Genomic DNA, 11331 nt, shown 5'->3' with positions numbered 1-11331 from the left:
CGACATATGAATTTTATTATTAGTTAGGGAACTGCTACCTTACATGTAATGTAAGGTACAATTTTTCACAAACTCAGTTATAGGTCTTATTTGGACCCACCAATCTTGTGAGAGACTGTACCTATTAGTTAATTGGAACACAAAATTTTAAAACAACGAAAGGATATTAATTTGATTGATTTGAAATGAAACAAAAGCCTGGGGCTGGGGCCTTTCGGCTTACCATCACTGATTCACTGGGGTGGTATTTTCGTAAAGGAAATAAGAGGAAACACCGCAGCAGTTTACAACAGTATTTTGGCCACCGAAGGAATCAGCAGACAATGTCAATTAGAATCAATTAATTAATAGGACCAATCAGATTTATCCCAAATGACAAGTTTTCAGCCATGATATTTTTTTGAGAAATGGTCTGCATGATTTAGGGACACAAGTAAAATTTAATTATCATTTTAACTTATTATATATAATCATTAACTTGCCCCATAATCAATCTTATCTATATATGCCCAATTGTTTTACCCTCTTAACCGCAATTAATTCTCTCCTTATAAATAACCAAGCAAGCTACAAACATTTGCACCTCCAAAAACCCTCTCTCTCTCTCTCTCTAATTTTAAACTCATTCCTTCGGTTTTGCCTTTAGCAAATTAAAGAGAAGTGAAATGGGAGTACTTGATCATCTTTTTGATTTGTTTGAAATAACACCAAGAAGGAAGAGACGAAAGCCGTGGCAGGCATGTAGTCACGCACTAAAACTCTTTAAAACTCTCTCTCTCTCTCTTTGTTCTTTAATTTTCATGTTATAAAAACTGAGCGTTGGTGACTTTATTATTTCTTTTTTATAGACAGTTGAAATCAAGGTGAAAATGGACTGTGATGGCTGTGAAAGAAGAGTTAGACATGCCGTTTCCTCCATGAAAGGTGCGTATATATACATACATACAAGTAACTTAAGCTGACTATAAATTACGCCATACTCACTCTCTCCCTCTGATCTTGTTTCTTTCCTTTACAAAGCTCTTTTGTGTTTCATGTAAGGTACAAGGCAAACAAAAGCCAAATGCTTTTGTTCCGATTTGATTTTCTTTTCTTGTGCATGAATCTCGATATTGAACATGATGGAGGCCTTGGTTTAACTCCACTCCAATATTCTTTTGCAAATCTCAACAAATCTTTTAAGCAATTAATTTGTCTAAGCTTTCAAGTAGAATTATGGTACATATTACACGCAAAAAGCTATTTTTTCAGATACCCTTTTTACTATTTTCATCCAAATATTTGGCTGTCCTGGGTGTTACGTTAGTTTCTCGTTTATCACACTGGACCAATAGCCAAGTTTCTATGAAGGCATTCATTACTACTCCCTCAGCCCCGGCTAGACCACATCCCACAAAAGCAAACCAAACAGGGCGTTAACTCAAAAGCTTAAATTTCTTAGATGCTTTAATTAACTCAAAATCATACAATATGAGCAGGTGCAAAATCAGTGGAAGTGAACAGGAAGCAAAGCCGGGTAACAGTGACAGGCCATGTTGACCCAAACAAGGTCTTAAAGAAAGTGAGAAGTACAGGCAAGAGAGCTGAGTTTTGGCCTTATGTGCCATACAATTTGGTGGCGTATCCATATGTGGCTCAGGCTTACGACAAGAAAGCACCATCTGGTTATGTTAGGAACGTGGCTCAAGCACTTCCCAGTCCTAATGCAGCCGACGAGAAGCTCGTTTCCCTCTTCAGCGATGAAAATCCAAATGCATGTTCCATTATGTAAATTGTATATGCATACTTTAGATTTCTCTAGTCATAAATATTGTGTTGTTATTAATAATTAATTACGACCCTTTTGGCTTTTATGGTTTCATGTAGGGTAAGATTGTTCGGTTAGTTATACTCCATAATTTGAGATATACATGCTTTTCGATCAATTATTTATGTAGGTTATCTTCTTGTGAAATTAATATAGTGGTCTTTAATTAGTCATCCCTGCAATTATTATACTTACTGTTTCTTGTACACGTTACCCATGGTATTTTTTTTTTTTTTCATTTCCAAAAGAATTCCTTTTTCTACTTTTTATAACATATGTACACAAAGCAAAATCAATTAATGGCTCCCACACAAGATTTTTTTCAACCGAGTATTTTTTTAGACGATACATTTAGATATGTTTGATCTTTTGTTGATTTAAATTTCATTTTGAAGGCAAACGCAACCCCAGTTTAGACTCATACAAGTTAATTGGAGTTTTTAATCGAATTATATAGAGGATCTTGAACTAGAATAAAATCCGATTTCCTTTCAATATTGTTTTGTTAAGTGTTGAATTTCAAAGATAGTTTTATTACAAAGTTGGGAAATAATCTTATTATCTTACTTTATTTGAGTAAATACGTCCTCCACGTTAATAAAAAAGAAAAAAACTCTCACACAATTTATTTCAAACAGAGGATTTTATTATTTCAGTATTTAACTATGAATTGATAAAAACCAACGTATCTGAGTACAAAGATAATTACAAAGTCATTTTACTTGCATAAAGAATTTATGGGACACCTATGTAGAGTCAAGTTTTTCTGATTTGGTAACCAAATGATGTCACCGTATCTTACAAGGTATCCCTGCAATTTAGGGATAATTTGGAAAGATACAAAAAGAAGGGGTATTAACTTATAATAATAAATTATTGGACCTTGATTTCTGCAAGGCCGATAAAGTACAGTGATAATCAAAGGCACAAGGATAAAAAGATTAAGCTAACCAAGATATGTTTTTTGTCACTTCATGCTGAGATTATTTTAATAATCAATATTAAGGAGACAAGAAAAGTAAAATAAAATAAAATAGTAATTATAGAAAAAGCATTGGTGCAGTCTATGTCTCATAAAAGTGAAAGAATAATTGTTGGTAGGAGATGGGCTCTTAGCAAACAGAAGCTTCTTTCAAAAGCATGCACTTTCTCGTGGCCTTAATTTTAAAAAATAATCTTTAAACTTTAAGATCGATTAAGACCTTAGAGTTTATGACACTTCTAATTTCTAAAATCATTTTGTAAATAGCCAAATGTAAATTTGTTTTTATCTTGCAATGTTGAATCAAAATAAAAATAAAAAGCAAATTTGGTTTGTAATGTGACCCAACAGAGCAATTAACCAAGCCAATAAAATTAATTGCTAATTAGGCGGTGTCGTATGAATAGACAATCATTATCTTTTAATCCTTGTTGCGTACATTTGCCTTGCCGAAACCAAAAATATAAGAAAGTGACAGCCACTCAACTGCAATTGCTTCACCAGCTGTCCGCAATAGCACTGATTCACAATTTAGATTTTTCTGCCTCTGCAAACCAAATTTATACATACAACGGTTTTACTTGGTGGCAGTGATTAATTGACTCCAACTTTATTATTCAAAGCAAGGAGCTTCCAGCATCTTGGGTCTTCAACACGTGTCCCAAAATACACAACTGCTAGCTGCTAGGGTAACTCTAAAAGTCAATAAGCACCGATTTTGAACTTTGACGATAATTTTCATGTAATTTTCACTCCAAAAACAAAAAAAACAAAAACCAATTAGATAAGCTTCATCTACTTGTGATCGGTTTATTTGAGTCTTCTAATTATTATATTTTGATCCAAAGTTAACTGCAGCACGCCATGTAATATATGCTAGTAGCAGATAAGGGATATATATTTTTCTTTTTTGTTTTCAGGAAATATATATGTAGTGCACTGATTTGAAATGAAACCATAACTTAGAATCTAGTATGATATAGAAAAATTATCAGGAACTTTATTTGTGAATAAAGAATTTATTCATATATAGGTTACCAATATTTAGAAGCAAATAATGTGAGTTCATGTCAATCTGGTTAGGTGTGATCTTTTATTTGTGTTTTATTATCGAGTCATGAGGATGAGGTTATATGTGGGCACCAGTACCTGCCATAAAGAGAACACATTGGTAAGAAGTAAGAAACTTATCATAAAATTTTATATTCCTTATTAATAAAGCCATAAGTAAAAATAAACAAGATTGGTAATTGATTCTTTACATTTTCTCTTTTTATATTACAATCATATTTTAATTATTCTACCTTTAGCGGATCATACATATCTCACCCTCTTTGCAGATGATGAAGTTTGGCGCATATATGATTTCCCCATGATGTCGATAGTTGAATAAAAAGATGAATGTCAAATTTGATAAATCCGCATTAAACATATATTGGTGGCCAGTGGGCCAGTGGCCACCTGCCTGGAATTTTAATATCCCACATATTTTTGTTTTTTTAATAATTAAATTACCACTCACTTATTATTAAATTGAATTGAATAAATCTAATAAATGAAAAGTTAGGTCATAGTTTTAAGTAAAAAATTTAAGTTCACAAAATTCCATCCTTATAAATTATAAACTAGTAGCTGCTCCAAAATGTATGGAGCATAGTTTAAAAAACTATATGCCTGAAGTCATATAAACCCAGTACTACTAATTGTACGTATGTGTCTATTCAACATATTTTTAAAGATTATACACAACAGCAGAAAACTTGAATTCGAAAAAAAAAAAAAGGCAGAAAACTTGAAAAGTCAACACAAATTTTTGAAATCCTAGAACTCTTCACAACAGCAAAACTTAAAACATCCAACACAAACTTAAAATCTAATAAGCATGGCTTTGAAACCCAACTTAGAATAGTGGGATGATGAACATAATGATCGATAAACTTCCTGGTACTAAAAAAGAAAAGAAAAAGAAAATTGAAATATTAACAACTTTAATGTATGATTTGCTAAACCAATACTAGTGGTAAAAGAAGCAGCCACAATAGCAGAAATGAATAGTGTTGTTATCCGAACTTGTAATTAATTATTATTTCAAAACAATCAAAGTTTCAGAACTATCAAAGCTCGGAACCTCATCTCTTTGCAGAAACAAACCTCACGTTGATTTCCAGATAGCGAGCCTTTATTAAAATTTTCCTGAGAGGTATCATTAAAGGGACGACGATCAGGAAATGTTTCTGTTTGATAGTGCCGCAACACCTTGTTAATCTCAAGAGATCATTTGATTGTTACTGCAAGAAGGGCCCGGGGCTACGCAGTAGGCTGCACTTCTGACACGTGGTTATGTTTCTGTCTTCAATTAATCTCTGTCTAGCTATATGGACATGTGTCCACAAGATATATATGTAGAAAAGGTTTTGTTAATTAACGCAACGATGATGGAAATGCTTGGAATTATGAAACCCTCGAAGCGAATTTAATGGTCGTCGTCTCTCGTGTCGTCTCCTGAAAGGGAGTTGGATTAAAATAAATATACATATATAAAAATCAATGAAGACCACTGTTGCTTTGGTAGCTGACCTTTTGAGATACCAATTTTCTATAGATGCACCTTCAAATATCTCAATAATACTACTCAACTTAAATTTAATTAATTTTTTTTAAATAATATAGTATGTGATAGGTCATTCTTCAAGAAAATACTATAAATCCTCGTATCTCCTAAGCTTAACTATTTTTTATTACATCACCCCCACCGTTCGCTTCCATTATAAGCTCGGAAGAAGAGTAAAATAAAAGAAGTATGGTTCTAAGTCCATAGATTCCCTTTGACTCAAAAATTTTAACATAGTCCAGCTGGGAAAAGTGCTTTTACTAAGGCTCTCATAAAGTGCTTACAAGATATGTGTTTGCGGTGAACAAAGTGGAGATTAGAGGGTCTTTGGTCCGGTGAGAGAGCTCTTGCAATTATAATTATAAAAATAAAGATTCAATCATCCATACAAAACTTTTAGGGGTTAGTTTAGATTTTTTCTCAATTATTTATAATTGAGTGAAGACAATCTCTCCCTTACGAAATGTGAAAGATGCTTTCTTAAATATTTGAGAGGGGGTTTAAAGAACGTGGACAATGTTAATCTAATTGTAAAAATTAATTTATTTAATAAAATATCAGTAACAATCTTGTGTATAACAGAATTAAAAAAAAAAGTGGAGATTAAAGGGAAACTTTGGAATGCATTTAGGATGCGTTTGGGATTGAGGTGCTGTAACTTTTAAGCTACAGCTGCTATGAAAAAAAAGTTGTAATTATGAAACAAAAGTTAATAATATATAGTAAATATAAATTTTAAATAATAATTTTGATAAAATTATTAAAGATATAATAAATTTTATATTATACAAGTGAAAAATCATATCAACATAACTTAAAAGCTACAACAGCTAGTGTTTACCAAACACTTTAGTGCTGTAGCTTTTAAGCTACAGCTGCCCAACCTCAATCCCAAACGCACCCTTAATCTTCTATAGAAAGAAAAATCAGAATATATACAAGGGAATTATGGAGAAAATAAAGAATTAAAGCTTAAATTTTTTTAGAGAGATTCCAGCAAAGAGCCAAAGACTCGTTAAGTTTTCACTAATTGGTCGGCTTTTAGGAAATTCTAATAAAAAGGGGAAAAGGAACAAAGGCCAAAGATGCTCTCATCATTCCCGTTGGAAGAGGAAGACAAATATATTCTCCTCAAAGTGAAGCTCAAGTTAACCAAGAAGTGGTTTCATTTGTCAATGCTTTTGTCTTAGAGTCTTGTCAATGCTTTTGTCTTAAAGTCTTGTCAATTAATGTGCATTAGTTAAGGGCCTGCTAATCCAACATTAAGGAAAGGCAATAGCATAAGCTTGTTAGCTTGATAGATAATCAGGAGTGCATTCATAGATTGTCGAAAGAAACTATCAAATTCACGTAAAATGTTCCATTTGTGTTGTAAATATATAGACCACAATGATAATCGTACATACACCGAAGATAATGCCATTTTTAACAATCTTGTTCTTCCTATATTGGTAACTATCAAGTCGTAGGAGTTAAAATTCCTTTCTAATAACAAGTTACCTAAAATTAATCATTGAATGATTTCTTGGCATGCCATGTATTTTAGCATCTATAGACAACATGTTTGTTAAGATTTATATATATATTCATTTACATTTTATTTAAATTACTATCTGCATGTTGATATTAATGTACTTAGGTAAAAAAAAAAAAGGTGTAATCCGTTCGATCACAATTAAGAAAGGCTCAACTTGTGTAATTTCATATCTTAATAATTACAAAAAATTAATTGTTTTTCGGTGAAGCTAGGAATCTTTTGATAATGTGGCTTCACTACAGCACAAAAGACATTGTTCATCAACTTGATAAGTTATACCATCTTTTGAAAAGCGAGATAAGAGCATCAAAGACCTTGAGTAATTGGTTGATTCTAATGAGCAACACCAGCTTTCAGAGCATTTACAAAGCCTCTAATGACGCTTTTTAGCCTTCGATTTAAACATCCACTTTTCAGAAAACACCCAAATTACACAATCTCTCTCTCTCTTTTCGCCTTTTTTTGCCCCCTGAATTAAAATAGTTAAGCACGTATGAAAAGATCTTACGCTATCAGCTTTGCGCTAAAGTCTCCAACTTGGCCCAACTCATTTTAATGCTCCCTGTTGAATCATCTCCAAATTTAGGCTCGGCCCACAATCATTCATCTTAAACCCGCAAGATATCTCAAAAATTGCCTTGGATCTGAGCCGATGGAGAATTAATATAACGCTCCAAATGACCCTAGCCTTGTTAAAAAGATCTCTGACAATTTGCCACCAACTAGTTGTGGTGTATTTAGAATCATTTACGACTTAAATGCCTACAAGCTCTGATGCACAGCCCTAGCCCCAGAGACACCACCACCCCCCCCCCAACCCCCCCCCCCCCCCCCCCCCCCCCCCCCCGCCCCTCTCTCTTAACTGGTTGTCTGGTTGATGGTATTCTTATTCTCAATTTCTTATGGTGAACCTGAAACGAAGAACAAAGTCTCTGTTGACTCTTGTTTATTTTCAAGGGTTTAATTACTTTATATAATTAAGTAAGTTACATAATTCTTCGACAAATTTTTATGAAAATTTAAATAATAAAATTATGTTATTTTTATAATTATTAGATTTTTATCAGAAGATTGTGGAAGAGTTATATACCATTATACCTTAAGTAATTAAGTAAGCTAACAACATTCTATTTTCAATTGTCTCTTTCATCTTTCAAGACAATATAAAATTACAACTTCTGTGTCCATTCTTTGTGAGTTTCAAAACTGCGAGTCTGTCACTAAAGCCCCTTTCTTTTATGCTTCATTCATTTGCTACCTGTAGCCTTTAAGCTGTAGTGGGTTAAAAAGTAGTTCATACACGTCAACTTCTACCCCGCAAAATACTGAACATTTATTCACCTGGGAGTTGGGAGTTGGATAATTTCTTCTACACATTTTTCTTACTTTTTGCAAGTCTTCAACCAACCATATAATTTTTACTTTTTAACATTTTATCACCCTACCTAGCAAAAGTTACAGTTTCGTAAGAATTTCAAAAATCTTACCAACAGAGACCATCAATGGACATCAATAGATAGTTCATAGTGGGGCTACGCTTGGATCAAATAATTAATGAATTAACGTTACAAAGGCAGAGTGGACCATGTCTTTGGCATCTATCAAATTGTCATATACATTCTCAAAGATGGTAAAGTTTGGCATGCAATTATAAAGTGCACTTTCTTCCAAGACCATGCAAGTCGTAGTGGAGTAGCTGTTGCTGTTCACAGCATGCTTCTTAAAAACTTCATGCTGCTCGGTCAAAACTCAAAAGCCACCCTATTTTTTCAGTCCCCTCTCTTTTATGCCTATAGGGTTTCCTCGTTTTATAGCACCTAATTAAAATGACATATAACATGTGAAAGTTATTATATTTGTACCACATATATCATCTATTGTGGACTTTCTAACTTTAGTTTGTCTTATTATTTTAATATCAGATTATATTGTAAATGGGCAATGAATAAATTGCTGGAATTATTCATTTACCCTATATAAAACACTAAACTTGAGCATTTTGACATTTCGTATACAAAAGTGGTAAGCAGAACGCCTTCTGATGACACTACTTACATATCACAGTCCAAAGACCAATAAGGCAACTACTGTGTTTTTGTGTGACGATATCAGTATCCAAAGAAGATCAAAGATGGGACCCAGATAAAAAGAGTGTAGATCATATATCATAACTCCATCGCATGGGATCCAAAATATGTGGAACCCATGACATTGAAGATCTTACTTAATATTTCACATTAAGATTGTATCATACCCTCTTTTAGTTTTCCTCAGAAGAACCTCTCTTTCGGAAAGAACACCCCAAAGGATAAAGAAAACTTGTGAGAAACTGATCTAAGTTCTAACTCCTTAACACGGACAGCCATTAATATTCTATCGTGTAACAGAGTACAAGATTTTATTGTACAGTTCATTAATACACTACCCTGCAACGGAATAGAGGATTCTTGTGCAATCCACTAGTTTTTTTAATATTAACTTATTAATAGTTTAATTTTTAAACCTATATTTTTTCCACAACATAAAACACTTCAAACTACCGCACCTCCTCAGGATGGTATCACACGGGTTTCTCAAAAGGTCAGTGGCAGTTAAAGCAATAATAATGCGAGCCCAAGAAATCAGACAGACTTGATTCAGAAGCAAAGGTGAGGGGGAGTACTTAAAGAGAAGATAGAGAAGAGAATTTAAAAGGGCTTTTCTTTATTATTTTTTCAGTAATATTACTTCGGACAGAATGCAGATTGTTGCAGGCGTTAGGGAGCAAGTAATGATGGAACCTAACACAGCCAACACAGGCTATATATTAAAACCCTAGTAGGGACTTTTTCTTTTTCTTGTTTTTTTGGGTTAGAGCATTTGTGTGATTGCGTGATGTTTGCTTTTGCCTGCCTCTGGCTCCTGGCTTCTGAAAAAGTAATAAACAAAGACTAAGCCTAAATACGCGAGGACCAAAACTCAAAAAAGCAAGCAAGCAACGAAACAAGAAACAACAATCCCCCATACAAGTTTTGTTTGGGAATTGTGAACAAAAGAAAGTGTTTAAAAAGTCGACTTTTTCTCCTTTGCTTTTGGTCTTTTCTAGTTTAATCTCACATTCAGCTTGCAGACTTTTCAGAATCATCAAGAATGGTGAAATTGTGTTCAAGAAGTTGTTGAATTTTCTCTCCTTTGCATGGTTGAGTCCTTTAAGTTTGGTTTAATTTTATCGGAAGGATATTTTTTACTCTGGCCGGTGGAACTCCATGTCTCCATCGTCATCAATACCGAGTAGTTAAGAGGGTAAAGTGCAGAACCCAATAAGAATCTTGTATGGGCCATGCATGTAATAGACACAGGCAAACATCTGCGCAGAGTATCAAATGTCCAAATTCTTGGCAGAAAGCAGCTTTTGCAAGAAGCATTTATTGGAAATAAGTGATTATTTTGGTAAGGATTTTAGAATTTTCAATAAATGAACTACGTGTTCATTTTTTTAGTTTGTTTATATAATTTAAGATGTTATTAAAACATCGTTAAAAACTAATCGCTTATGAATGGATCATTAATTTTCTAAATACAAAACATTTGAATTTTAGCTTTTCCTAACTCATTTTTATACTCTAAAACATTTATTGGCGATGTCACCTACAGGATAAAAAGTTCATATTAAAAAAATATATCATAATCGATTTAAAAAATTGTAGATTTATATATATATATATATATATATATATATTTTTTTTAAGTAGAGGGGTGGATAAAGTCAAAATTTTAATTTTTTATTCTCTCAAAAATTCAAATTCAATTGTTCAATTAATAAAACTAATTAAATACCACTTGATCAGATCCTAGAAGATATATAAATTTGCAAAGTTAATTATAAGAATTAGTAAAGTGAGGAGTGTAAATGACATACTGATTACAAGCGAATGAAAAAGTTTTAACTCTAATTTTGCTTTCAGTGGACCATCAAACATGGTCTCCAAACTCCAAATTGAAAAAATCAAAATCAAAATCCTAGATGCATGTTTGTACTCTCACGGGGATATAAACCGATAAGGTATTGAATGAATGGGCAGAAAATGAAATAACGAGGGAGCATGAAGAAATAATACTAATTTGAAGGGTGTCAATGAAAAATGACTTCAACTGAAGAAAAAACTTTTCCTCGTAACTGAGACCCGAATTGTCGAGCACACACCAGTGGACCCACGAGTCACGGGGACATCGTCAGATACGTGATATAATAATAATATCGTGTTACGTTACGTTACGTTATTAGCAATTTATCATGACCATTAATTTATCACGGGAAGCACAACTTAGCAAAATGGTCTTAACTGGGCCAGGCCCACATGATTAATTGTATTAATTGACCGGTTATTTGATCAACCTCCATCCAATGCGTTTAA

At 33.1% G+C, this 11331-nt stretch overlaps 1 protein-coding gene across 1 annotated transcript; it reads left to right on the top strand.

Moving 5' to 3' along the window:
- The first annotated feature begins 621 nt into the window (after positions 1–621).
- On the top strand, positions 622–1879 carry LOC18053566 (heavy metal-associated isoprenylated plant protein 20). The gene is made up of 3 exons (XM_006448229.2): positions 622–737; positions 849–924; positions 1479–1879. Exons 1-3 carry the CDS (start codon positions 666–668, stop codon positions 1769–1771), a joined length of 441 nt encoding a protein of 146 aa, XP_006448292.1. The 5' UTR covers positions 622–665; the 3' UTR covers positions 1772–1879.
- Positions 1880–11331: the final 9452 nt, after the last annotated feature.

Source organism: Citrus clementina, unplaced genomic scaffold, assembly GCF_000493195.1.
Source record: "Citrus clementina cultivar Clemenules unplaced genomic scaffold, Citrus_clementina_v1.0 scaffold_2, whole genome shotgun sequence".
Taxonomy (NCBI): Eukaryota; Viridiplantae; Streptophyta; class Magnoliopsida; order Sapindales; family Rutaceae; genus Citrus; species Citrus x clementina.
This window is presented reverse-complemented; position numbering and strand designations above follow the sequence as displayed.